The sequence below is a fragment of the Populus alba genome, chromosome 1 (assembly GCF_005239225.2).
Source record: "Populus alba chromosome 1, ASM523922v2, whole genome shotgun sequence".
Lineage (NCBI taxonomy): Eukaryota > Viridiplantae > Streptophyta > Magnoliopsida > Malpighiales > Salicaceae > Populus > Populus alba.
The window spans coordinates 46,965,544-46,990,733 of record NC_133284.1 but is presented as its reverse complement, the minus strand read 5'-3'; the positions used below and the strand labels follow the sequence as shown (position 1 = coordinate 46,990,733).

General features: G+C 33.6%; 2 protein-coding genes across 5 annotated transcripts; both read left to right on the top strand.

The window, feature by feature from the left end:
• Nucleotides 1–1,540: 1,540 nt before the first annotated feature.
• On the top strand, nucleotides 1,541–6,391 carry LOC118054869 (aldehyde dehydrogenase family 3 member I1, chloroplastic). Of its 4 annotated transcripts, none has more exons than XM_073403558.1 (13): nucleotides 1,541–1,675; nucleotides 1,796–1,856; nucleotides 2,170–2,298; nucleotides 2,387–2,627; nucleotides 2,878–2,946; nucleotides 3,063–3,159; nucleotides 3,442–3,648; nucleotides 4,400–4,515; nucleotides 4,597–4,701; nucleotides 4,920–5,092; nucleotides 5,195–5,285; nucleotides 5,376–5,525; nucleotides 5,854–6,391. In XM_073403558.1, the coding sequence occupies exons 1-13, from the start codon at nucleotides 1,603–1,605 to the stop codon at nucleotides 6,091–6,093; spliced, it is 1,752 nt and encodes a 583-aa protein (XP_073259659.1). In that variant the 5' UTR covers nucleotides 1,541–1,602; the 3' UTR covers nucleotides 6,094–6,391. The 4 variants fall into 4 exon arrangements, with proteins under 4 accessions (XP_073259659.1, XP_034922529.1, XP_034922534.1 ...); XM_035066638.2 differs by having other exon boundaries at nucleotides 1,561–1,675; nucleotides 1,760–1,856; XM_035066643.2 differs by lacking the exon at nucleotides 1,541–1,675 and having other exon boundaries at nucleotides 1,840–1,856; nucleotides 2,170–2,273.
• Nucleotides 6,392–13,909: 7,518 nt separating this feature from the next.
• Nucleotides 13,910–18,048, top strand: LOC118054868 (G-type lectin S-receptor-like serine/threonine-protein kinase At4g27290). The gene is made up of 7 exons (XM_035066637.2): nucleotides 13,910–15,180; nucleotides 15,554–15,694; nucleotides 15,894–16,045; nucleotides 16,299–16,509; nucleotides 16,799–17,036; nucleotides 17,115–17,265; nucleotides 17,521–18,048. Exons 1-7 carry the CDS (start codon nucleotides 13,914–13,916, stop codon nucleotides 17,824–17,826), a joined length of 2,466 nt encoding a protein of 821 aa, XP_034922528.1. The 5' UTR covers nucleotides 13,910–13,913; the 3' UTR covers nucleotides 17,827–18,048.
• The last annotated feature ends 7,142 nt before the right edge of the window (nucleotides 18,049–25,190 follow it).

Sequence of the window (25,190 nt, the reverse complement as noted above, 5' to 3'; positions counted from 1 at the left end):
ATTATCTTTCTTCTTTTTTTTTGTTTTCCCCATATTTTTTTTTTTTTTTTTGGGTTTTACATGTTTTTTTTCCATGACTATCTTTTTCTTATGTGTTTTTTTTAATATTTTTATCGTTTTTTTTTAATATTGAACTGGTTGAAAATTTAGTTATGTAGGTTTTTTAAAAAAAACATTATAGATTACTATAATATTTCCCTACATGTTTTTTTATGAAATTTTTTTTTTTTCAAAATAATCTTTGTTGATTTTTTTTTTTTATATTGAGTTGATTGAGAATTTTGCTTCATAGTTTTTTTTCTTTAAAACACTGTGAATTGCTATAGTATTCCCCCATATGAATTTTTTTTTTGTTATGAATTTTTTTTAAAATTATCTTTATCGATTTTATTATTTTTAATATTGAGCTAGTTAAGAATTACAACTGTAGATTTTATCATGAAACATTATAGATTGCTACATTATTTCCCTGCATGGTTTTTTTCATTTTATTTTTTTTCATGAAAAATAATACTATGGATTGCTACAATGTTTCTCCATATGGTTTTTATTTTGCTATAATGTTTCTTCACATGTTTTTTTTTCAAAATTATTTTTATTGATTTTTTTTTAATATTAAGCTGGTTGAGAATTTAGCTTTAATTTTCCCTATTTGTTTTTTTTTCATTTTTTGTTTTTTTTCCTAAAATTATCTTCTTTTTTGTTTTTTTTTTTTTTTTTTTCGCAAAATTATTTTTGTTGATTTTAATTTTTTAATATGGAGTTGGTTGAAAATTTGGCTTTGTAGTTTTTTTTTTCTTTAAAACACTTATGTATTGCTACAATGTTTCCTCATATGGTTTTTTTTTTGTTTTTTTTTTTCTAAAAATTATCCTTGTCAATTTTTTTTTTTCATATCAAGCTAGTTGAAAATTTAGTTTCGTAGTTTTTTTTTTTAAAAAAAAAAACACATATGAATGCTATGGTATTCCCACATGATTTTTTTTTTGTTATGATTTTTTTAATTATCTTTATCAATTGTATTATTTTTAATATTGAACTCGTTAAGAATTACAACTATAGATTTTCTTATGAAACACTATATATTGCTACAGTATTTCCCTACATGGTTTTTTTCCTTTTATTTTTTTTTGTTATAATTTTTTTCAAAAAAAATTTTGTTCATTTTATTTTTAAAATATTAATCTGGTTAAAAATTTAATTTTATAATTTTTTTTAAAAAATATTATGAATTGAAATAATTTTTCTTCATATAATTTTTATTTTTTTTCCTTCACAAATCTATAACAAAGCACAAATATACTATAGACCCGCGGCATCACAGGAGCATGACATGAAGTTATACGATGAAGTGTAAGCATGCTTCAAAGTTGTTTCAAGAAATATGTCATGATGTTACCTTTAGTAACAAAAACCCCACAAATTAAGCTCGATTTCCACTATCCTTCCTTAGTGCCTTTATCCTAAATTTCGCAATGCTTAATGTCAATAATTGTTTAGTATAACTGAACGTCATGTTCAGCTTCAAATCTAGCAAAGTTAGCATAAAAAAGCAAAAGCGAGCTTGAGCTGGGGTTCAATAATTGCCCTGGGCCTCCAACTATGTGGTCCCTTCCATTCCACCCGGTGACAGATACCAACCAAGTACTGTGGTGGTGTCGTGAGATATTTGCAGGTAACTTTCTAAACTATCCTCTTCTTTCATGGCTGAGAAACCTCCACATGTCTACCGTTTCCCCATGTTTTTTATGCTTTATAGGTGATATTGAATGAACCCATATCATTATTCTGCTAGCCCAGACTGAAGCTCTCCCTATCATGAGAAGCCTCTGTGTTGAGCCCTTTCAAAATATCAGGTACTTCTCCTTCTTGACTCTTTCTGAATTCCTGCTTCTTTGATGCATTCGTGTGCGTTTCTGTATGTATGTTCTTGGCATGCATGTGGGTGAAAGGTTCCAAAACTTATTCATGTTGTTTAGAAGAGGTGATGTTTATGAACGAAGGCAGGAAAGGAGGAATTGAATTATAAACGTATAGATACTGTTAGACCAATGAGATAAATGAAGGTTTAATTCACTAATACTCTTTCAAAGAAAGAGTTAGGATTCAGATTCAAACAGTTGCTATGTTTCTTGGATCATTACCTTTTATTACCGTCTTGTGGAACAGTGTTGTTGATACTGGTGCGAGGAGAGCTTTCACCCACTGCTCTTCGTGGAAGACCAATCATAAGCACGAAGCTGTCCTTTCGTTCCCTCTCTCCAGCCCCTTTCGTAAATCACTCTGTATTTGCCTCTCGTATGCTTGCTTACATTCCCAGCTGCCTTATTTGAATTTACTTTTTCGAGTTTTTATGCTGTATTTTTATTTTTTGAATTTTCGAAAGCTCTTCTGCAAATCTACCGGTAATGATGGAGGAGAAGAAGCAAACTTTTGATGCGAATGAAGCTGATTTGCTAGTTAAGGAACTAAATGAAAGCTTCAGAACTCGCAAGACAAAGAGTTATGAGTGGAGAGTGTCACAATTGAAGAGTATTGAAAAGATGGTTGTGGAAAGGGAGAAGGATATTTCCGAAGCCCTTTATAAGGACCTCTCTAAGCCTGAATATGAAGCCTTTGTTTCTGAGGTTTAAATCTATTTGCTTGTTGTCCATTTCTCCAATATTATGTCTAAATTAATGCTTGCATTCTTCGTATAGTCTCATTCTTGTGTTTCGAAACACCATGTATCTTGATGGTAAGAAGCGCAGTTCAACTTCAGTCATCACCACGGATGAGATATTTGCATGTGTTTACGGTACAAAAAGTTTCATATTATATCATCTGTTTTCAACTCACTTATGCATTGCATATCTTTCCCCACAACGTGTGATACAGATTGCTATGGTAAAATCGTCTTGCGAGGAGGCTCTTAAAGAATTGAAACAGTGGATGAAGCCAGAAAAGGTAACTGAACTGCAGTAAAAATCACTCCATACTGACAATGTAAAGTGCTCTTGTGACTATATCCATGTAAGATCGGGTTTAAGCTAATTTAATTCCAATCTCCCCTCATATTTCAGGCCAAAACCTCAATGGCAACCTATCCTTCATCAGCGGAAATTGTGTCAGAACCTCTCGGAGCTGTGCTGGTCATCTCAACTTGGAACTACCCATTTTGTAAGTTGAAAATAAGAATTATTTTAACAAAATTATGTTCTATTCATGCATCCATACTCTTCACAAAAAACATGATTCTCAGTTTTGCAGAATGAAAAAAATCAATCCACAAATGAGTTTCACATGGGAAGCTAGAGAATACCATTTAGCTTTAAGATAATGTTAATCACATGAAAAATCTTTGAAATAGGAAAAACAACAACGACAACAGCAACAATAATAATAATAAACTTTTGCACTTTCTATTGTTGATTTCGATTGGCCTTTCTTTCAATCTTGCAGCGTTGTCAGTTAAACCAGTCATTGGGGCTATCACAGCTGGAAATGCTGTGGCATTAAAACCTTCAGAAATTGCTCCAGCTACTTCTTCACTGCTTTCAAAATTATTTGAGGAATATCTAGACAGATCTGCCGTAAGAGTAGTCGAGGGAGGTGTTCTTGAAACAACTGCATTGCTTGAGCAGAAGTGGGACAAAATATTCTACACAGGTTCGACACTAGAATATTTTAATTTTGAAATGCTCTGATTGTACAGGTTCATGGATTGAACACCAATCAACATTTCTCCACTGGCATGCATTACAATCTGTAGCTGGTGTTAAAAACACCTCCTATCGAATCAAAAAGTGGAAAACATAATTTAACTTAATCCTAACAGAAAACACTATCTAGAGGTCTTGTAAATAGGATGATGTCAGACAATCCATTAAACATTTGTTACTTCAAATCTTTAGTTTAGTCTAAAGTCCCTATTTTGCACTAGAATACTCAGACAAAGGATACAACAGTTGGACACTTGAAATCAGTGGAAAAGTCTAGATAACTTCAGAGAAACCAAGCTCAAGCCCCAAACCTGATTCCCGAACTCGTACAAGTTCCAGCAACATAATTTTCACTTTGTACCTCCATGAAGATTCTTTTATTGAAATTCTTCGTGTTCCATTTACTTTTCCTTGCACTTGTTCTTCGTATCAGAATACCTCTGCTATTATTCATGACTTTCCAAAAAGTTGCATAAAAAAATATAAGGAAAATGTATCTTTGACTGTTGTTCCAAAGGCATTTCATAAACATGTTTTGAATTTTCATTACTCCTAATATCGTCCATTTGATTTTGCATACTAGGTACAACTTTGCAAGTGCAAAGTCTAAGACTTGATGCCGCTAGCCAGCTAGTATTTATGAAGAAAGGTCTCTACATCTGACATTTAGCTGAAGTGGCCCTTTTTTTACTTTTCAGGGAGTCCAAGAGTAGGGCGCATTGTTATGACTGCTGCAGCAAAGCACCTTACTCCTGTTGTCCTAGAACTTGGAGGGAAGTGCCCAGCTGTTATTGATTCTGATGTTGACTTACAAGTAAGAACATGAAGTTCATAGCTTGAGTATGCATCAGTCATGGATTCTTTTCCCTACAGAATTAATTGGTTTCATGTGAAGGTTACTGTAAGGAGGATCATTGCAGGCAAGTGGCAATTGAATAATGGACAAGCTTGCATTAGTGTTGATTATATCATAACAACAAAAGAGTTTGCCCCAAAGTTGGTACGATTATCTATTTTGTCAAGAAAATTACATCCATTTTAAGAAACAAGGGTATCATTTGATTCATCATTTACTCCATTTTTTTGTCATTAGTTACAATATAAATGAGAATTTTGCTTCATATTTTAGATGTTATTAGTTAAATCTTACCCTTTCTGTTCGCTTTAACAGAAGGTCAGTTCCAACTGATTTATTCTTGATGCATGCCTGCTGAACAGATAGATGCACTAAGGAAAGGGATAGAGGAATTTTTTGGAACAGATCTAATGGAATCGAAAGACATATCCCGTATTGTGAGCTCAAATCATTTTTCACGTTTGGAAAGTCTCATGGATAATTACAAGGTTTTCAACAAAATTGTTGTTGGAGGACAAAGGAATCAGAAGAATTTGTGGGTTTGATACATTTCTTGCCAGATTGATGCTTCTAGAATATAACTCAACAATGATACATAGGAAAAAACATGACTTCAAGACTTATCCTTCTATTGCAGAAAGATTGCTCCAACAATATTCTTAGATGTTCCTGGAGACTCTCAACTGATGCAGGAAGAGATATTTGGGCCATTGCTTCCTATTATCACTGTGAGTAAAGAGTAACACTATGCAATCATGCTTGATATAATCAGAGACAATACGCTTCAACTATTAATCATTTTATTTGTGATTTGATAGGTTGAAAATGTGGAAGACAGTATTGATCTGATAAATTCAAAACCAAAGCCTCTTACTGCATATCTCTTCACCAACAATGAGAAGCTAAAGAATAACTTTGTGCAAAGTGTGTCCTCTGGAGGAATGGTTATCAATGACACTGTGCTACATGTATGTATTCATCTCTTACTTATGACCCACATATAATGATGCGCTTTCCAAAAAAATTCAGTATCGTGTATTGACGCTGAAATGCAGCCTAAGTCACTTGTCTCCTCAAATAGATTGTAAGATCCCCAAACTATTAAATAGTCTGCAGTGTTGGGACAGACAGTACCACTCTGCATCGAGTCCAACTGTACTCACTCCTGTAAAGAAAAGGGGAGGGAATAGGACTCAATTTTTTATAGTTAGAAGCAGTTCCAAAATTTATACAGTAAGTAATACTGTTATGCATGACCGAATTGTCTATTTGAAGCTAGACTTTCAAATTCTGCAGGTTACAGTTTCCAGTTTACCCTTTGGAGGAGTTGGGGAGAGTGGAATGGGATCATACCATGGTAAATTTTCTTTTGATGCTTTCAGTCACAAGAAGGCAGTTCTGTACAGAAGTTTCAGTGGAGATGCATCTGTCAGATATCCACCATATACACCAGAAAAGCAGAAGCTAATTAGGGCTGTGATGAATGGTGGCATATTTGACATAATTCTTGCTTTGATGGGATGGTCTAGAGATTGAACACATGACTTAAAGACGGGTTCCTTCTTGTGGTGGTTACCCTCTCTCTTGAATGTGTATTTTCTCAAGTCCCATCTAATCAAATACTTATGAGATAATAGCTGTATGATTAGTAGCCAGCTGCACCATTACTTTTAGATTGTTAGAGAGCATCCATTCAAGGGAGAGTGTCCTGTTGTTGGAACTGGTTTTATCAGAACAAAATGGGGAAAAACAATTTGTAATAGGTACTGTATCATTTGAAGGGCAACGTTCCAATGATTTGAAATTGTAAATTATATTTGAACTTGGAATCTTACATGAATCTTAGCCTCGTAAAAGTGATCAGATATGTTATCTTTAATGCAAGAAGATCCTAACCCATGCTGGTTGCTGGCAGTTGTTCTCTGATAGCCTATCAAATTCCTGAAGAGTGTGAAAGATGATAGTAGATTACATCTGGAAAACACATTTTAATCTAGGTAGTTTTCACAGCCTTTAAGCCATACTGCCATAACCACAAATAAGTTATCTACTTGTTTAAGTTGGGTTGGGAAACAAACGAATTAATTTTCAATTAAAGATGAGCTAATAAGGGTCTGCTGTGACCAAGTTGATCTTCATAAAACAATGAGCCTTTCCTTTCTCGCGTTTGTGACTGTTCCAAATGCCTAACCTTTCCTTTAAGCAATTTGTGGATATACATAGTTAAATAAAAAATAATAACATGAGAACAGCACAGTTCATTTTGGTTTGAGGAGACCTTCAACCTATCTCATTACTATGATCATCAGAAGCAGCAGGAGGAAAGAAGCTGGAACCACCAGCAGCACCTATGTTGTCGACAGCTTCATCGTTCAAAACAGAAGATGTGCATCCTGTTTCTGGTGTTGCAAGCCAAGAAAAATCTAAGAATCAAATATAAAAAGCACAAGTAAAGAAGGAAGACTCAGGTGTGAGTGTACAATAGAAAAAAAAAAAAAAAAAAAAAGAGTCAAAGCACATACCTAAAGATTTCATAACACAAGAAACGTCATCAACAAAAAATTAGCAAGCAAAAAAAAAAGAAAAGTGTATATGTTGGATAACAAAGTAAAAATACTTGATTTTTTATATCATTCTTTAATTAAATAGTATTTTTAATTATATTTTTTAATTTTTTTACTTTATGTTGGCTTTGCTTTTTATTCTCTTGATTACTATTTATTTTGTTTGTAATCTTGTTTTTGTTGGAACTTTTATTAACCATTTAGGTCACAGATTTGATAGATTAGGTGTGATGTTTTGTATTAAAAAGATTGGAAATACAATAAAGCTCTTGGTGGCTTAAAGAGAGGGTATAAATGATTGAAGGGTAGTGTGTAATTGACCAATAGTTGATAAATATAAATAAGAAGAAAAAAAAAAAAGAGGAATCTGATTTTGAGAGAAAGAAAGCTACGGGAGAGATAAGGAAAGAGGAAGAAGAAGAAAAGAAAGGAGAGAAGGAAAGGAAGGAGAAGAGAAGTAGAGGAAATAAGTAAAAAGGGAAGATTTATGGTTTGAAGTGTATAATATGTTAAATTTCAGTTTTGATTAATTGGAGAGTTTTGAAGTTTGTATTTTGAGTTAATTGATGAATTAATTTGAAGGTTAGGAGTTGATTATTGTGGGTATTTGATTAATTAGTTGATTTTGAGAGATTAAATTGAAGGATAATGAATTACGATTTGACCCCTAATATTTTGATAAAATCACATTTTGGACCTTGGGGCATAATTCAAGATTCTGGACAAAGATAAGGATGAATTATGGATAAATTTCAGTATGGTTATATATTTACAATTCGTTCCTCAAATTTTGGTAAAATTACGTTTTGGTCCCTGTTTTGGAAAATTGTCGTTTTAGTCCCTAAACTTGGGAGATTAAGCCCGGTTTTATTTTATGCATTGGGATCTTTTGTTTGATTTGTTTTTTAGTATATTTCATATATTTATTGTAGGTTCTCCTAACGATCCTTAATAGGATTTTCGGGTCTTTCGTCCGACATTCCTTTTAGTTCTATATTTTCAAGGTGAGTGGAATAATCTTTAATATGCATATAATATAAATAAATATGTATGTTGATTATACAATGAGTACAACTAGTAAATTTCTTGAATATTTATATATGTTGCTTTATTTTCCGAGTACTCATTTATTCTTGAATTTCACTAGCAATCTGATAAAGTAAATTCTATTTGATATGATATACGTTTCTTTGATGATTCTATGAATATCTATTATGCCTTGATATGGGACTTGTCAGTAACTCCATGCTAACGGAGAGTAGTTAGCCTGTGTGCACATAGTATTCTGTTACCTAGCTGGTGAGAGAGGCATCAGCCTGTGGTGATTGATCATCCCACAGTGGTCACCGACGGGTGTCATCTGGTCATCTACGGGTGTCATCTGGTCACCTTCGGGTGTCATCTGATCTCTGACATGTAATCCACTACGTTATGATAATATGTTACGTTATGATAATATGTTTAGTAAGTATATGTATATGTATATTAAGATAAATCATCTTACAACTTATTAATATCTGAAATATCTAAAATGTATATTAAATGTTATTCCCTCACTGAGTTGGTTGAACTCACCTCTCATTTTTAATATTATTTCAGGTTCTTAGTTTCTGGGACTTTGTTGAGTGTTTCTGCTTCTTCAGTTCTGGTCGGTATACCTTGCTTGTTCGCGAGGCTTTCCTTTCAGTTTTGATTTGATGTCTTAGATGCTCCACTGTTACCTTAGTTTAATTAAAGTTGGATTTTGACAATGTAATGAGTATTATGAATTATTATTTTTGTTTTAATAACTATCTTTTGGTTTCATCAATATTTGAATAATATAATATTTCTGAATATTATGAGCCGCTACGTATTTTTGAACAAATTGTTCTTTTGATATGTCCGTTCTGAGGCTTAGCGTAGGTGATGTGTCCTTTCGACACCGCTCCTACGTTGCCGGTCACGGATCCGGGATTCGGGTCGTGACATTAGGTCAGGATGGCTTTGATTTTTTTTTCCAGGTGTTTTTTATAGTTGATATTATTATTCTATAGGATTATTATGATCTCATGTATTAGATAATGTGTTTCGCCTTTTAACCCAGCTTTGTCTTGGGCAATATTTAATTGTTTTTAATTTATTTATCTTGTTGTTTGTCTTTGATTTTTCAATCATATTATTATATTAATCAAATTTTAACTTGATTATCAATTTATTTTAATCTCTTTATAAAACAAATTGTCTCTTAGAATTGTTTTCCAAGTTGAAATTATTTTGGTATATCGTGGCCACCAATCTAGTAAGTATCATATGATTTTAATTAGCATAAAAAATCTTAAATATTTATACTTTTTTAAGATTATAATATGTTTGGAGATGAGATTTTTTAATGAAGTGACTCAATGAAAATTTCCAAATATATCAAAAATAGAATAAAGTGCTCTCCTATTAGCCGAAACGTATATTAAGTACTTCGAGATTACATATTGACGTGATAAGAAATATAAAAGCACCATGGTCGTAAATAATAATAAAATACAAATATAGATGATGAGCAAGGAGAACTTGAGGCTGAACACTAGAACTATGCTACAGGCACCGTATTTCTGCAAAGAAACCTATAGGATCAATACAAATAATATTATCAAAGCCAATAGCCTTGGAAGATTTGATATTATGATATGAGAATTGTTTTTACTTCATTTTTAAAAAAAAATTATATGAGTGTATATTTTCAAATCCATTTAAAGCATACCTTATTCATCAATTCATTTTAATTATTTGATTAATTTTAACTAAATTTATAATTTGATATGTAGGGATTTAACTTAGAAAAATCATTTAGAAACTAAATTGTATATGACTGTCAGATATGACAAAAAATTTCAATGAAGGACTTCTCTGCAAAAAAAAATAATAATAATATAGGTACCAAAATAAAATCTGCAAAAACATTTATGAACCAAAACATATATTAGTGAAAGATTCATGTTGTGAACAAGCGACACATGTAAATTGTTAAAGCATTAATAAGCATCAATTGATACATTATTTATTAAAACCCGGACCGGCCAGGCGGGTCGACTCGGGGATTGGACCATTCTAGGTTTGTCAAAAGACTTGTTGGTGCAACGACTCGGCCAAACCTGGTCGACCCGGCGGGTCAACCCGTGACCCAAGTAACCTAGGCGAGACTCGGTGTTTTTTTCTTTTTCTTTCAAATGTGGAATTTGAAACCCCTTAGTATATATACTTTATATTCCAAAAAAAAAAAAAGATATGCTTTTTTAATGTGAGATAAAAAACCTTTTGGTTTAAATACTTCAACTTAAACGGATAACATAATATCTTTTTAATATGAGATTTGAAACCTATTATTATATATGCTATATATTCACAAGAAAAATGCTATGTTTTTTCAATATGAAATTTGAAATTTATTAGTGTATATATATATATATAATTTTTTTAAAAAATAATCCGGGTTGACCTGAGTTGACTTATAAAATCACGACCTGGTTTCTTAATCAAATCAACTCTACACCCGGTTTAATAACTATGAAATGATAAAAGGATGTAAAAATAACGAAAAAAGTACATAGTTAAAATGAAAAGAAGCATTAACCACCTGATTAATCCGTAAAAATAATTGATAAAAAAGACTTTAAGTTACCTCAACATTAATGCAGCTGAAATATTACTCTTGATCCGAAATATCCCAGTACCGTTACCGTGGGGTAGAATGTGAACATACCTATAGCTTAGGTATTCGTCCAAGAATATTGGTCAATGATAATTAAATGCATGCCTTATTCTATACGACAAACATGCTCTCCTCGGACCTTGTTGTTGCGGTTTTATATATTTTTTAAATTGTTTTTTTATATAAAAATATATTAAATTCATATTTTTGAAGTGTATTTTGATGTTTTTAATATACTAGGAAAAAATATATAACTTTTATATATTTTTTAATTAAAAAATATATTTAAAAAAAATACTCATGCTCTTCAACGCACGTTGGATTGTATCACGCTTTATCGAGGCAGGAACACGTGGATTGTATATATTCTGCTTGGCAAGGTCCAACAAATTCAACGTGAGTCAAAGTCCATACCTTCATTCATCATTTGTAAGGTCTAAGGAACATGTTGGATTGCATTTATTCTGCTGAGTAAGGTCCAGCAAATTCAACGTGATTGATGCCTTCTTTCATGTGGTAGAATTGAATTCAGACTATGCTGGAAAGTAGTCTTTTTTAAAAAGTGAATTTAAAAAAAATAAATTCTGAAAAATAGAAAATAAATTGGAAAACACTTTTCAGTGTTTGGTTATATCATGAAAAATGAACTGTAAAACAACTTATTAATGTTTTATTTTTTCTCAAGTTTATTAAAATAATGAGGAACAAATCTTATAAATTAAAAAGTTGAATGAGAATAAAATTGAAAAAAAAAAATATAATTTCATAAATTATTTCAAATAAATAAATAATAATCAAAATAATAGAGATCAAATCTAAAAAATAAAAAAAATAAAAGATGAAGAAATTAAAATAATAATAATTAACATTTCATAAATTATTTCAAATAAATAAGGAACGATTAAAAGAACGAGGATCAAATTTGATAGATAAAAAATTTTCAATAAAAAAATGATAAGAAAAAAGCAAATAACAATTATAAAAATGAGGACCAAAGTTAATATAAAAATTAAAAATTTAACAGATTAAATTGAAAAATAAATATTCAAAACAGAATATATATATAGCAATCAAAAGTTTAAGGACTAAATTTGATATAATCAGTAAATAATATGATATTTCTAAATTTTTCACAACTTCCGTAAAGTGTTTTCCGCCCAAATTTTTCAGGAAAAAACTTTTCTGAAAACCAAGCCAAATTTTTCTTTAACTGGAAAGTGTTTTTCGTTGACCAACTTTTCTAATGGCAAACAAACACATGAAAGTTTGAAAAGTGATTTCCCGGAAACCACTTTCCAAGAAATAAACAGAGCCTTAGGTAGGTCCAATGACAAGTGATAGCTAATTAACTAGTTATTTTACCGGTGTTTCATCGTGGGTAAGATATTCCTTTCCAATTTAAAAAAATTATATAGCAAGATTTTTCAATGCATGTTTGTAATTAAAAAAAATAAGTTAAAATAAAAAAAAACTTAAGCAAATATATAATCAGATAAATCAAGAACTATGCGTGTTAATAAATAAAAAACTAGTTATATATGATAACAAAAACTAAAACTTGAAAAATTGAGAGACAAATATAAATCACGATATTTAATCTCACAATACGAGATATTTTTAAATTAACCTTTTTTGGTTGCATGTGAGGTGGATGACATGTTATATACCCTAAATGTTTTGGGAAAAAAAAAATTAGACGATATATCGCATGCAAAGACACACGACGTGTCATCTAATTTTGCTTAGATGCTAGTCATTATGATGGTAAAAAAATTAGGGTAGAAGATTATTTACCAAAAAAATCTATTTTTGACCTAAAACATTTAGGAATCGTGATAAACATATTCATTACCTCAAAAACCCTAAAACACTATGCCAAAGCCTGAAATCAACCCTAAGAAGAATCATCCTAGGCTCATGTTTTTTAGACACTTTTAAGGTAAAAACAATCACCTAATATGAATTTCTCAAATCAAATAGATCCATTTGATACAAAAACCAACTATTTTGATAGCTAAAATCAGCACAAATGAGATTTTTTTTTCTCTCTCTCTATCACATAAAATTCAGTGACCTTTCTCTTTTGTCTCTTAAACCAAGAACTAAAAATAATAAAAATAAACTTTTATATTAAATTAAATTGAAAAAATATCAAGATACCAAATATGTATACTTTTAAAAGTATGAATACTAAATTTAGTTTTTTGTCTTTTAATTTATCCTTAGTCAACAAATTTGATTTAATTTTCCTTGAATATGGCTAAAACAAGATGTAATCTTACAAAAAATAATTTAAGGATTAAATTGAAAAAAAAAATTGATCACTAGAAAAATATAAAAAGATAAACCATACATTTTTGCATAATGAAATGACTACACGTTATAGATATTTAGCATATTCCCAAAATCTTTCTTCATACAAAACTTACAAGTCTTCCAAACAAGAAGAAAGGGCAAATTGTTGGGGATTATAGATGTTTCAGCAACCAATACCAATCAAAGCAAAGGGAAAATCGTAGAAAGTGACCAAACAACACCATAAAGTCAAGAATCCAACGAGTTTCATAAAAGTGTACGATCCCTCATCAATGTGCAGTTGAAAAACAACGACAGCTTGCCTTCATAAAATTGGATCCGTACTGCTCTCCATGTGGGCTTAAAACATGCAGTTTTTGAAGAATAATATTTTCACAACTAAGAGAGCCATTACAATAACAAAGTGATCTATAGAAAAAAATCATGAATTTATCAATATATTATACTCCCATACTTCTTTTGTGCTTCTTTTTATTGCTGAATATAGAAGCTGCAACAGCCATTGACATCATAAAAACAACTCAGTCCATCGGAAAGGGTGATGCCACAGATAATAAAATAATAATAATAACAATCTAAAAATGTTTTAATCTCCCCCTTAAGAATGTGAGGAGAGAGAGTTGTCTGACTAAATATGTGAATGGAATCCTCTATTCGTTAAGAATGTGAAAAATGGAGTCCTTGAAGATGATTGTTCACTCATACATGAAAAATGGAACATCGCTTTCGTGAAGAAGTTGTGGCTATAAATATGAATATTTTCCATACAGAAAAGAACCATAGAAGTAAGGATGGGTTTCATTCCCATACTTCTTTTTTGCTTCTTTTCATTGCTGAATAGAGTAACGGCCACAGCCATCGACATCATAAACACAACTCAGTTCATCAGGGATGGCGATACCATAGTTTCAGCAGATGGAACCTATGAATTAGGATTTTTCAGCCCTGGAAAGTCCAAAAACAGATACTTGGGCATATGGTATGGGAAAATACCAGTTCAAACAGTAGTTTGGGTTGCCAATAGAGAAACTCCCCTTAATGATTCGTTGGGGGTTTTAAAGATCACAAACAAAGGAATTCTTGTCCTTCTCGATCGCAGTGGGAGCGTGATTTGGTCTTCCAACACAGCAAGACCTGCGAGGAATCCAACCGCTCAACTTTTGGAGTCAGGAAACCTTGTTGTGAAAGAGGAGGGCGATCACAACCTGGAAAATTCCTTGTGGCAGAGTTTTGAACACCCGACTGATACGATATTGCCAGGCATGAAGCTAGGAAGAAGTAGAATAACAGGAATGGATTGGTCCATGACATCATGGAAATCAGAAGATGATCCTTCCAGAGGTAACGTTACATGTAAACTTGCTCCTTATGGATATTCTGAAATGGTTGTGATGGAAGGTTCGGAAGTGAAGTACCGATCTGGACTATGGGATGGTCTGCGGTTCAGTGGCGTACCTAGCACAAAACCAAATCCTATATACAAATATGAATTTGTTTTCAATGCGAAGGAGATATTTTACAGAGAAAGTCTTCTTGATAAGTCGATGCATTGGAGGCTCGTGACAAGACAGAATGGTGATATCGCGAGCTTTACTTGGATTGAGAAAACACAAAGTTGGTTGCTTTATGAAACAGCAAATACAGATAATTGTGATCGATATGCACTATGTGGTGCAAATGGTTTCTGTGATATTCAAAGCTCTCCAGTGTGTGATTGCTTGAATGGATTTGCGCCAAAATCCCCAAGAGATTGGGACGTGACTGATTGGTCAAATGGCTGTGTTAGAAGGACTCCACTAAATTGTTCTGGAGATGGGTTCCGAAAGCTCGCTGGAGTGAAGATGCCTGAGACAAAATCATCTTGGTTTAGCAAGACGATGAATCTTGAGGAGTGCAGGAACACGTGCTTGGAGAAGTGCAACTGTACAGCATATTCAAATCTGGACATCAGGAACGGAGGAAGTGGGTGCTTGCTCTGGTTCGGCGACCTGGTTGACATAAGAGTTTTTGCTGAAAATGAGCAAGAGATTTATATACGAATGGCCGAATCAGAACTAGGTATGAATTTATCTTCAGACAAGCAAACTCACTATCTATAAATCACTTTCTAGCAACTTTTGGCTAAGTCATTCTTTAAACAGTAACTGCCTATTTAAAGCTAAAATAGGAAATCAAACATATTAGACATAGAAGAAGATTTTCCTGCGCTTCTACAGCTATCTCTTCCATTATAGTATATTTCTAAAAAATCTTCATTTTCAATCTCGTTGCAAACCGTGTTTCCTTGTAACTATATTACTAAGAATGAATTTGGAAATGAATCAAAATATAGATAACCATGAGAAAGGGTGCTGTAGCTAATAAAAATTCTATCCCTCTTGACTTTACTATTGTTGTCTTTTAACTCCAGTTTTTCTCTTCAATGTTGTAGATATTGGAGATGGTGCCAGGATAAATAAAAAACCCGAAGCCAAGAAAAGGATCATAATAAGCACTGTGTTATCTACTGGGATTCTGTTCCTTGGCCTAGCCTTGGTCTTGTATGCTTGGATGAAGAAGCATCAGAAAAACAGTACGTAATTCACACCATGAACATTTAACAAGTACTCCATCTCTCCATTTTCAGATAAGATGTTTTGTTTCTTTTGAATTTTGATTTTTAAAAATGGAAGGCATCGTGAAAATGTTAAAAGAGTATTTGGTAGCTTACTGTAACCAAAAATATTGTTCCCATGCTTCTTTCTTATTCATGCCAGTTATTCTGCCTGCAGGACAAATGTCTCTGGAAAGAAGTTCAAATAACATGCAGAAGAAAGAAGATCTGGAACTTCCATTGTTTGATTTCAGTACCTTGGCTTGTGCAACAAATAATTTCTCTATCGACAAAAAACTTGGAGAAGGGGGTTTCGGAACAGTTTACAAGGTACTTATCTAAAAACAATCAGGCAACTGGATTGCTTCAATTTTTCATGGCACAGACCGATTTTTATTATTTGTTGGTATTAGTTTGCTTGGAACTTCTACCACGGACAGCCTTTAAACATAAAACAATGACTTCTCGGAAAGTGTTCAAACTTTGTAGTCACGACAGATGCAAGTAGTGGGGAACATCACACCGTGATTCCCTATTTTTACAAGACAAATGATTGATTATGATACTGAGTGATTGTTTACAGGGAACATTAGCAGATGGACGAGAAATAGCAGTGAAGAGGCTCTCTAAGATTTCGAGGCAAGGTCTTGATGAGTTAAAAAATGAAGCCAATTATATTATGAAACTTCAGCACCGGAATCTAGTGAAGCTTCTAGGATGCTGCATCGAAAGAGATGAAAAGATGTTGATCTATGAATTCTTGCCTAACAAAAGCTTAGACTTTTTTATTTTCGGTATGAATCTCAAAACCGCTACAAATTCTTTCCATTTATATAATAGCAATATAGAGCAGTCATTGCACCGTAACCAAATCTCAGTGAACAATGCCATGAGCAGTGGTTTAAGGAAAAACAATCATCTGTTGTGTTTCCTTCAAAACTCTTGGGAAAATGGCAAACCAATTTGTGATTTTATTTGAACATTTTTTTATTTTTAAGTACGCATTACCTTTCTTTCGTACCTTCTCATATCCATTTAGGAATCTGATGCTATAATGATTTGAATTGGGCAAATAATTGACAGAAAAAACACGAAGCTTTCTACTTGATTGGCCTAAGCGCTTCAACATCATCAATGGTATTGCTCGTGGACTCCTTTATCTTCACCAGGATTCAAGATTAAGAGTAATTCATAGAGACCTGAAAGCTGGCAATATTTTATTGGATTATGAGCTGAACCCGAAAATTTCAGACTTTGGCCTGGCTAGAAGTTTTGGAGGAAATGAAATTGAAGCCAATACTAATAAAGTGGCTGGTACATAGTAAGTGTCTCTTCTGACATATGATTTTTATCTTCGTTTTTTCACAGACACCACTTAACATTCCATGAATGAGTGCAGCGGCTACATATCCCCTGAGTATGCAAATCATGGACTCTACTCGGTAAAATCAGACATCTTCAGCTTCGGTGTATTGGTGCTAGAGATAGTGAGTGGGAACAAGAACAGAGGATTCAGTCATCCAGACCACCATCTCAACCTTCTTGGGCATGTAAGTTTCAAAACTATTTTATTTACTCTTCTTTTCATCTTACTCTTGAGCACCTATGTTAGGTTGCAGGTGCTTGGCATGTTTTGGACACTTCAAATGCTTTAAATATTTGTAAAAGTCTGTAAACTAATCCAGTCTGAAAATGTTATGCATGATGGTTTTGGATCAAAGAATCATGGGGAGATGGAGTCGGTGCAAATATTTTCTTAATTCTAGATATCAAATCTGTTATAATAACATGGTTTTGTTTATCAGGCTTGGATACTGTTCAAAGAAAACAGGTCTTTGGAACTGGCTGCAGATTCAATAGCTATAACATGCAATTTATCAGAAGTGCTACGATCAATTCACGTGGGTTTATTGTGCGTGCAAGAAAATCCAGAAATGAGGCCAACCATGTCAAATGTAGTTTTGATGTTAGGTAATGATGATGCACTGCCTCAGCCTAAGCAACCAGGTTTCTTCACTGAAAGGGATGTGATCGGAGCAAGCTGTTCATCCAGCCTCAGCAAACCATGTTCAGTTAACGAATGCTCGGTTTCAGAGTTAGAACCAAGATAGATTGCTTTTAATGTTGTCGGTGTTGATATTTTGTTTCTCTATTGTTATGCCGTGTTCTCTTATTAGAAAGTACCATTGTTGTTTCCCAGTCTTTTTGTGCTTCCCGGTCCTTTTGTGCTTATGATAGTGAATATACCATGTAGTCAACCTATTTGTTATATGTGGTGCTTATTTTATTTATGTAGAACATATTTATTATTATAATAAAAGCTTTTTATTTTTAATATTTTGTTTATATTTGATTAATAAATCTATTTTTTAATTAATGAATTCAGAGTAAAAATAAAGTTTAATTCACAAAAATATTTTATAAAGAAAATTATAAAGCATTGTTCATAAACATTCCTAGTCGATGTTCTATTTAAATTGGATATTAATAGAGCCATTGAGACTGGTGTATATTATATTCTATCTTTATAAAAGAAAGTATTTGCTCTCATAAATTGAGATACGAGAGATATCTAAAATTAATATGCAGGTGCTTGTTAGATGACATATAGATTGAATTAACTTGCAAGAGAATTTCATGGCGCCAGCATGCACAGTTGGCATGCCATGGCAGCTCCTAGTCAGCGGACTTGTCAGCACAGTAAGACCTTCATGCCAAGTCATTAGACGTGAGTAGAGTGGAGCCAAGCTGAGTTGGAGCCGAGCTGTGAGCCAAGGGATAGGATCTAGTGTATCCGATCCTACGTGCAACCGAATCTAAGATTGAATTTAGGCCGTTCATTAGGCCAGAATTGTTTTGATCAAATCTTAGCCGTCTGAAATGCGATTTGGATGATTTCAGACTTGTTTCCAGCTAATTTGATCGTTCCGGATGCAATGATATGGTCTGATCATTAAGATTGAGATAAAAAAATGGTGGTGGTGAATTATTAAGAGAGATTACCGGATCAGGAGACATCAGAAGGTCATTATGGTGGTTGAAAAGAAGAAGAAGGCACACATGTTTGCCCAATTATGAGTGCTGAATTGTTTAGTAGGGAAATTTTTAATTTCCTTGAAGGAATGCAAAATTGGGATACTCTAGACACCTGATCATGTGGACGATTTGAGGTGGAGAATGGAAATTGATGAAGACCAATTTTGACGAATCTAAGCATTGATAGTCTCGCTAGATATTGAAAAATTAGGTATAAAACTAGGATACCCCAGATCACTTGTAAAGAAAAGACGCAACAAAGCTAGCAAATGGTTGTATATACGGAAAGACAGTACGATGGATAGATATGGCCTGTGAAGTTCTGTCTAGGAGATTGGATTTTAAACGGGATAGGTGTGACCCCTCCAATCTTTCATAGGAACTTGCTTAGTTGAAGGATTATCCATACGATACACAGTTTGTAATGAAACTGGTGAAAGCTAGTAGGATGACGACACAAGGGGAACAATTGGGTTTCGTATGATCAAGGATCTGATGGAGTGGTGATTTCTCAAAAGACGTTAGATTCGATGACTATGATTTCTCAAAGGAAGAATTGATATAGACCCTGATAATGGAAGATAAACATAGAAAATGGATAAAGATTATAACCCTATTTTGACTTAGATAGGTGTTGTGATAGGATGAGTTGTTGTCAAACATAAGCAATGAATAAGGAGAAATCTAGAGAATAGAAATTGCACGAAGGCACACAGAGATTGTGTAGGAGTACCTGTAGGATCCAACAAGGTGCTGTAATAAGACAATAGGTGCAAAGAGAAGAAGAGTTCCCAAATAAAGCTTAGAGCAGAGACTGTGTGAAGGATGTACAATAGGAAGTCTCTTATGCTCTTAATAAAGACAACACACAAGGACCTTTCTAATACATACAAGGATGGAAAGATGAGTTGTTGCAAATGCACCTAATTAAGAGGGTGCAAACACCTATGATAAAAGGTGACCGCCTGTGATGAAAGGCGAAGACACTAAAAAAAGTTGGTGTAGGTGGAGCTATCAAGCAGAAAGGCATAGAAGCTTCAAACATAGAAATTGAGATGGAGGATTGCGAAGAGTGCACTGCAACTCTCTCTTTCTATGTAGTTAGTGGCAGTAATCTCTTCTAAGTCCACATGGTGGTAGAGAATCTTGGAGTCACTAGAGTCATCCTAGATGAAGGAGGATGAGACTGCTCCACGACAAGCAGAGACACTTCAAATAGAAGGTGTGAGGGCCATAATATGAGCCCAAGATTAGGTTGTCCCCTAACAACGGGCGAAAATACCTTAGAGAATGTGTGAAGACCATGATATGAGTCCAAGATCAGACCATCTCATGAGGACAAGCATAAACACCTTAGACATAAGGTATGGGGATCATGATATAAGTCCAAGATTAGACTGTCTTATAATGACAGACAGAAACACCTCAAACAGAAGGTGTGAGGGCCATGAAATAAGCCCAAGTTCACACCGCCCCAAGACAACAAGCAAAGACACCTCAGGAGAAGGTGTGAGGGCCATGATAGGAGCCTAATTACGGAACGCCTCAACACCAATATGATGTTTGGATATAAGTGGATGAGTGTATAATAATGCTTTCCTAAATGGTATTCTTCAGGAAAAGGTATACATGTCGCTCTGGGTTTGTTGATCCTTGATTAGTACTTAAAAGTGCATGTTTATCAAGGTTTTATATCATCATTTTGCACTTGAAGTATCAATAACTCCTTAACTAAAGCATGTTTTATAATAACAAGTTTGATATTATAAGATACCTTAATTTATGGTAAATGCTCATTTTAAATGCAGGACTATCACATAAATAAAAGGAATGATTGATGAGTTTAAGCATTGAAAGTTAAAGGACAAAGAGATGGCCAAACTTAGAAAAGAGATGTCGGTGCAGTCCAAACCGGAACATTGCTCGGTAATTGGATCATATCTGGAGCTCTAGATCTCGGATTTAGGTCCACTTTATATGGATGGAAAGGTAAGACAAAGGCCTACAACTTTCATGAGGAGCCCAAGATTTGAAAAGGTCGTTTTGAAGTCCAAATTGAAGGAACAACGAAGAAGTCCGAAGCTGTCCTGCAGCCCAAACACTATTTAGTGTTCAGCCCATATCTTGAGTTCTAGAAGTCCAAATGACCTCATCTTTTTTTGTTGGAAAGCTGAGACAATTTCCTAGAACATTCTTTGAGGATTCTGGGCAAATTATGATGTTAGCAATGACGTCTTGATCAGACAAGAAGATAAGGATTGTTATCTAGTCAAGATGTGGCCACCCACTCATCAATTAGTCAACAAATCAATAGTTCCAAATTTTGGCCTATAAAAGGAGGCACTTACCATGTATTGAGGCATCTTGGTTTCCAGATCAAGATCATGCTCTTGCTTTCTCTCTTTGTATTGCTTATGTTTTTGCTTTCATTAATATCAAGTTTATGCACTTCATTTCCTTTCCTTTACTTAGTTTAACTTCTTTCTCATTTATGTTCTTATCTTGTTCATTTATGTTTCTTTCTTTCATTATGTTTAGCTAAGTTAATTATGTCAAGGTGAAAAGGGTACACTAATGGTGTAAGAATAAGTATAATATAAACTTAATATGGACCTTAACGTTGGATACTAACATGTTTTATATTTGTTATCTTGTTCACTTTTAATACTTTGCTTGTTAAATGGTTAATCTAGATTTATGTTGTATAACACTTGGTACAACAAATACTTGGTACTTTCATAGCCCATACTGTATGGTATAACCGACACCTGAGCTATGAAAGGGACTTGATTTGTTGTTAACATAAGTTATAATCATGAATGCCTGCCAACATTTACAAGTATTAGCTTTATTCGAATAAGATAACTAATGTAATCATGTTAACAATTTATAATATGATTGGAACCTCTTTTATGTGTGGTTTCCAATTGAGTAATAAAAGTTTATATTATACTTGTTTGAAAGTACCATTAGTGGATCCTCTAACCTTGACATTTATTTTTATCGTTGTTTAATCCTTACATCAACTTTACATCTCAAAGCTCTCTTTATTATTACTATTACTATTATTGTTATTATTGTTGTTGTATTGTTATTTATAATTTATACAATTAACCTCTCTGTGGTTCGACCCCGGTCTTGCCGGGTTATTTATTACTTCGACACTCCTGCACTTGGGAGAAGACATCAAGCTTTTGGTCGTGTCAAGTTTTTGGCGCCGTTGCCGGGGAGGTAAATTTTTGTATAAATTATAATATTTAATTTATTTTCTCTTTTCACTTTTCATTTTATCTATTTTTGTTTCCTTTGTTTTGTTTTGTTTCTTTTTCTTCTATTTTCTTTTCTTCCTTTTATTCTCTTCTTACACGTGCATGAGAGTTTGGTCACGTACATTAAGTGGTAGACTTTGTAGGGTATCCTCATCATTTTCAGAAAATATGGCCGAAGAAGATAATCAATCACTTCATAATGAGAATAATGAGAATAACCGTATGAGAACACTTAGAGACCACATGAATCCCACAAGAACAAGTGCACCCTCATGCATAGTTTTCCCTCCTGATGCATCTCATTTTAATTTTAAGCCAGGCATTATTCAACTTTTACCATCTTTTCATGGCTTAGACTTAGAAAATCCATACTTGCATTTAAGGGAATTTGAGGAGGTCTGTAATACCTATAATGACTCAAATTGTAGCATGAACACCATTCGATTAAAGCTTTTTTCTTTTTCATTAAAAGATAAAGCTAAAACATGGCTACAAAATTTGAGACCAGGATCTATTCGTGCTTGGGATGAAATGCAACAACAATTTTTAAAGAAGTTTTTTCCATCTCATAGAACAAACTCTTTCAAAAGACAAATCATCACTTTCACTCAAAAGCCAGGAGAAACATTTTACCAATGTTGGGATAGGTATCGAGATTTGCTTAATACTTGCCCACATCATGGTTTTGAAACATGGAGATTGGTTTCACATTTTTATGAAGGTTTAACACCTAGAGATAGGCAAATGGTTGAATTGATGTGCAATGGAACCTTTGAAGATAAAGACCCTAATGAAGCAATGGAGTACCTAGACTTGCTAGCCGAAAATGCTCAAAATTGGGACACCACAGGTACTTATGAGGCACCAGGTAAAACTCAACCTCATACATCTAGTGGGGGTATGCACAACCTTAGGGAAGATCATGACCTCCAAGCCAAGTTTGCATCTTTAGCTAGAAAAGTCGAGGCACTAGAATTAAAAAAGAGTGGTCAATTAAAATCTGTTCAAGACATTGTGTGTCAAATCTGTGAAACAAATGAGCATGCAACCAATGATTGTCCAACTTTGCCTTCTTTCAAGGAATGCCTCCATGAACAAGCCCATGCTTTAAACAGTTTCCAAAGACCCAACCATAACCCATACTCACAAACATATAACCCTGGTTGGAGAAATCACCCAAATTTTAGTTGGAAGAGTGATAGCAAACAATGCACAAACTTCACATCCACCGTTTCAAGCACACCATAATTTCCAAAATTCTCATGGATATGCACCTCCTTATGCTCCACCTCCTAGAAGAAATTTTGAGGAAACATTGCATGCATTCATTGAAAAGCAGGAGACAATCAACACTCAAATTGCTCAAAGCATGACCGATTTAAAGATGCTCTTGCAAAATTAACATCTGCTCTCAGTTTCCAAGAGAAAGGTAAGTTTCCTTCTCAACCACAGCAAAATCCAAAGGGGCAATACAATGCAAATGCAAGTAGTTCTGGAAGCCAACACATGGATCAAGTCAAATCAGTCATCACTCTTCGTAGTGGTAAGGTTATTGAAAAACCTATTCTTGAACCTTGTGAGAAAGATGATGAGTCTATCTCTGAGGGTAAGGAAGGGGTTGAACCTGAACATTGCAAAGAAAAGGTTGATTCCCCGCCAGCACTTCCATTTCCTCATGCCATGACCAAACAAAGGAAAGTCAATCACAACTCTGAAATCTTTGAAATTTTCAAACAGGTAAGGATCAATATACCTTTGTTGGATGCTATTAAACAGGTTCCTTCCTATGCTAAATTTTTGAAAGATCTGTGCACTGTGAAGAGAAAACTGAATGTGAAAAAGAAAGCCTTTTTAGCCGAACAAGTAAGTGCCATTCTTCAGAACAATAATGCTTTGAAATATAAAGACCCTGGTTGTCCTACAATTTCTTGCTTTATTGGAGAACATAAAATTGAAAGAGCCTTACTTGATCTTGGAGCTAGTGTGAATTTACTTCCATATTCAGTTTTTCAAAGTCTCAATCTAGGTGAGTTAAAACCAACTTCTGTAACTCTTTTTACTCGCCGATAGATCTGTAAAAAGTGCCTAGAGGAATAATTGAAGATGTGTTAGTACAAGTCGATAAATTCATTTATCCTGTGGATTTTATTGTCTTGGACACGCAACCTGTTGAAGCATGTAATTCATTTCCTATTATTTTAGGACGTCCGTTTCTTGCAACTTCTAATGCATTGATTAATTGTAGGAATGGACTCATGAAGTTATCTTTTGGAAACATGACATTAGAGATGAATATTTTCAACGTTTGCAAGCAGCCTGGAGATGATAATGATTTACAAGAAGTAGATCATATTGAAGAATTAGTTCATGATCAACTTGAATCTACTTTGAGTAAAATTGAGTTGGATGAATATGAAGATTTGCAAATGATTTATTCTCAGGAAGAAATCACGGATGAAAAAGGCACCGAAAATATTGATGCCGATCTTTTGTCAAGAGTGACAACAAATTTGATATCTGACATCACACCAATCGATGATTACTTTCCTGAAGAATCCTTACTTTCTCTCAGTTCAATGCCTTGGTTTGCTAAAAATATCAATTTTCTTGCAACAGGAGATTTGCCAGCTCACTGGAGTACCGAAGACAAAGGAAAGTTTTTGAACGAAGTGAAGAACTTTTTACTTAGATGACCCTTACTTATTCAAAAATTGTCCTGATCAAATATTTCAAAAATGCATTCCCGACAATGAGGTAAGTAATGTCATTAAACTTTGTCATTCTGAAGCATGTGGGAGTCAATTCTCATCAAGAGAGACGACTGCAAAAATCTTACAAAATGGATTTTATTGGCCCACCATGTTCAAGGACACACATGCATTCTGCAAAACTTGTGAAAATTGTCAAAAAGTTGATACTGGTCAAAAAGTTTTGCTTTATAATTCTCAACTCCATTTATTTCCTGAAAAACTAAGATCAAGATGGAGCGGTCCATTTATTTTGAAACATGTGTATCCTTATGGGGCCCTTGATATTGAGAATCCAAAGAATGACAATGTTTTGAAGGAAAATGAACATCGTTTAAAAGCTTACTTTGATGAGTTTCCTAGTGAAAATGAATCCATTGGTTTGAATAATCTTATTGATAAAGGTTGATTATTTTGTTTTTC

Coding starts and splice junctions, on each gene's coding strand:
- LOC118054869 (XM_073403558.1), top strand. CDS start 1,603: ATGTGGTCCCTTCCATTCCACCCGGTGACAGATACCAACCAAGTACTG. Junction 1,676..1,795: donor GTGTCGTGAGATATTTGCAG/GTAACTTTCTAA, acceptor TTATTCTGCTAG/CCCAGACTGAAGCTCTCCCT. Junction 3,160..3,441: donor AACTTGGAACTACCCATTTT/GTAAGTTGAAAA, acceptor TCAATCTTGCAG/CGTTGTCAGTTAAACCAGTC.
- LOC118054868 (XM_035066637.2), top strand. CDS start 13,914: ATGGGTTTCATTCCCATACTTCTTTTTTGCTTCTTTTCATTGCTGAAT. Junction 15,181..15,553: donor AATGGCCGAATCAGAACTAG/GTATGAATTTAT, acceptor TCAATGTTGTAG/ATATTGGAGATGGTGCCAGG. Junction 16,510..16,798: donor CTTAGACTTTTTTATTTTCG/GTATGAATCTCA, acceptor AATAATTGACAG/AAAAAACACGAAGCTTTCTA.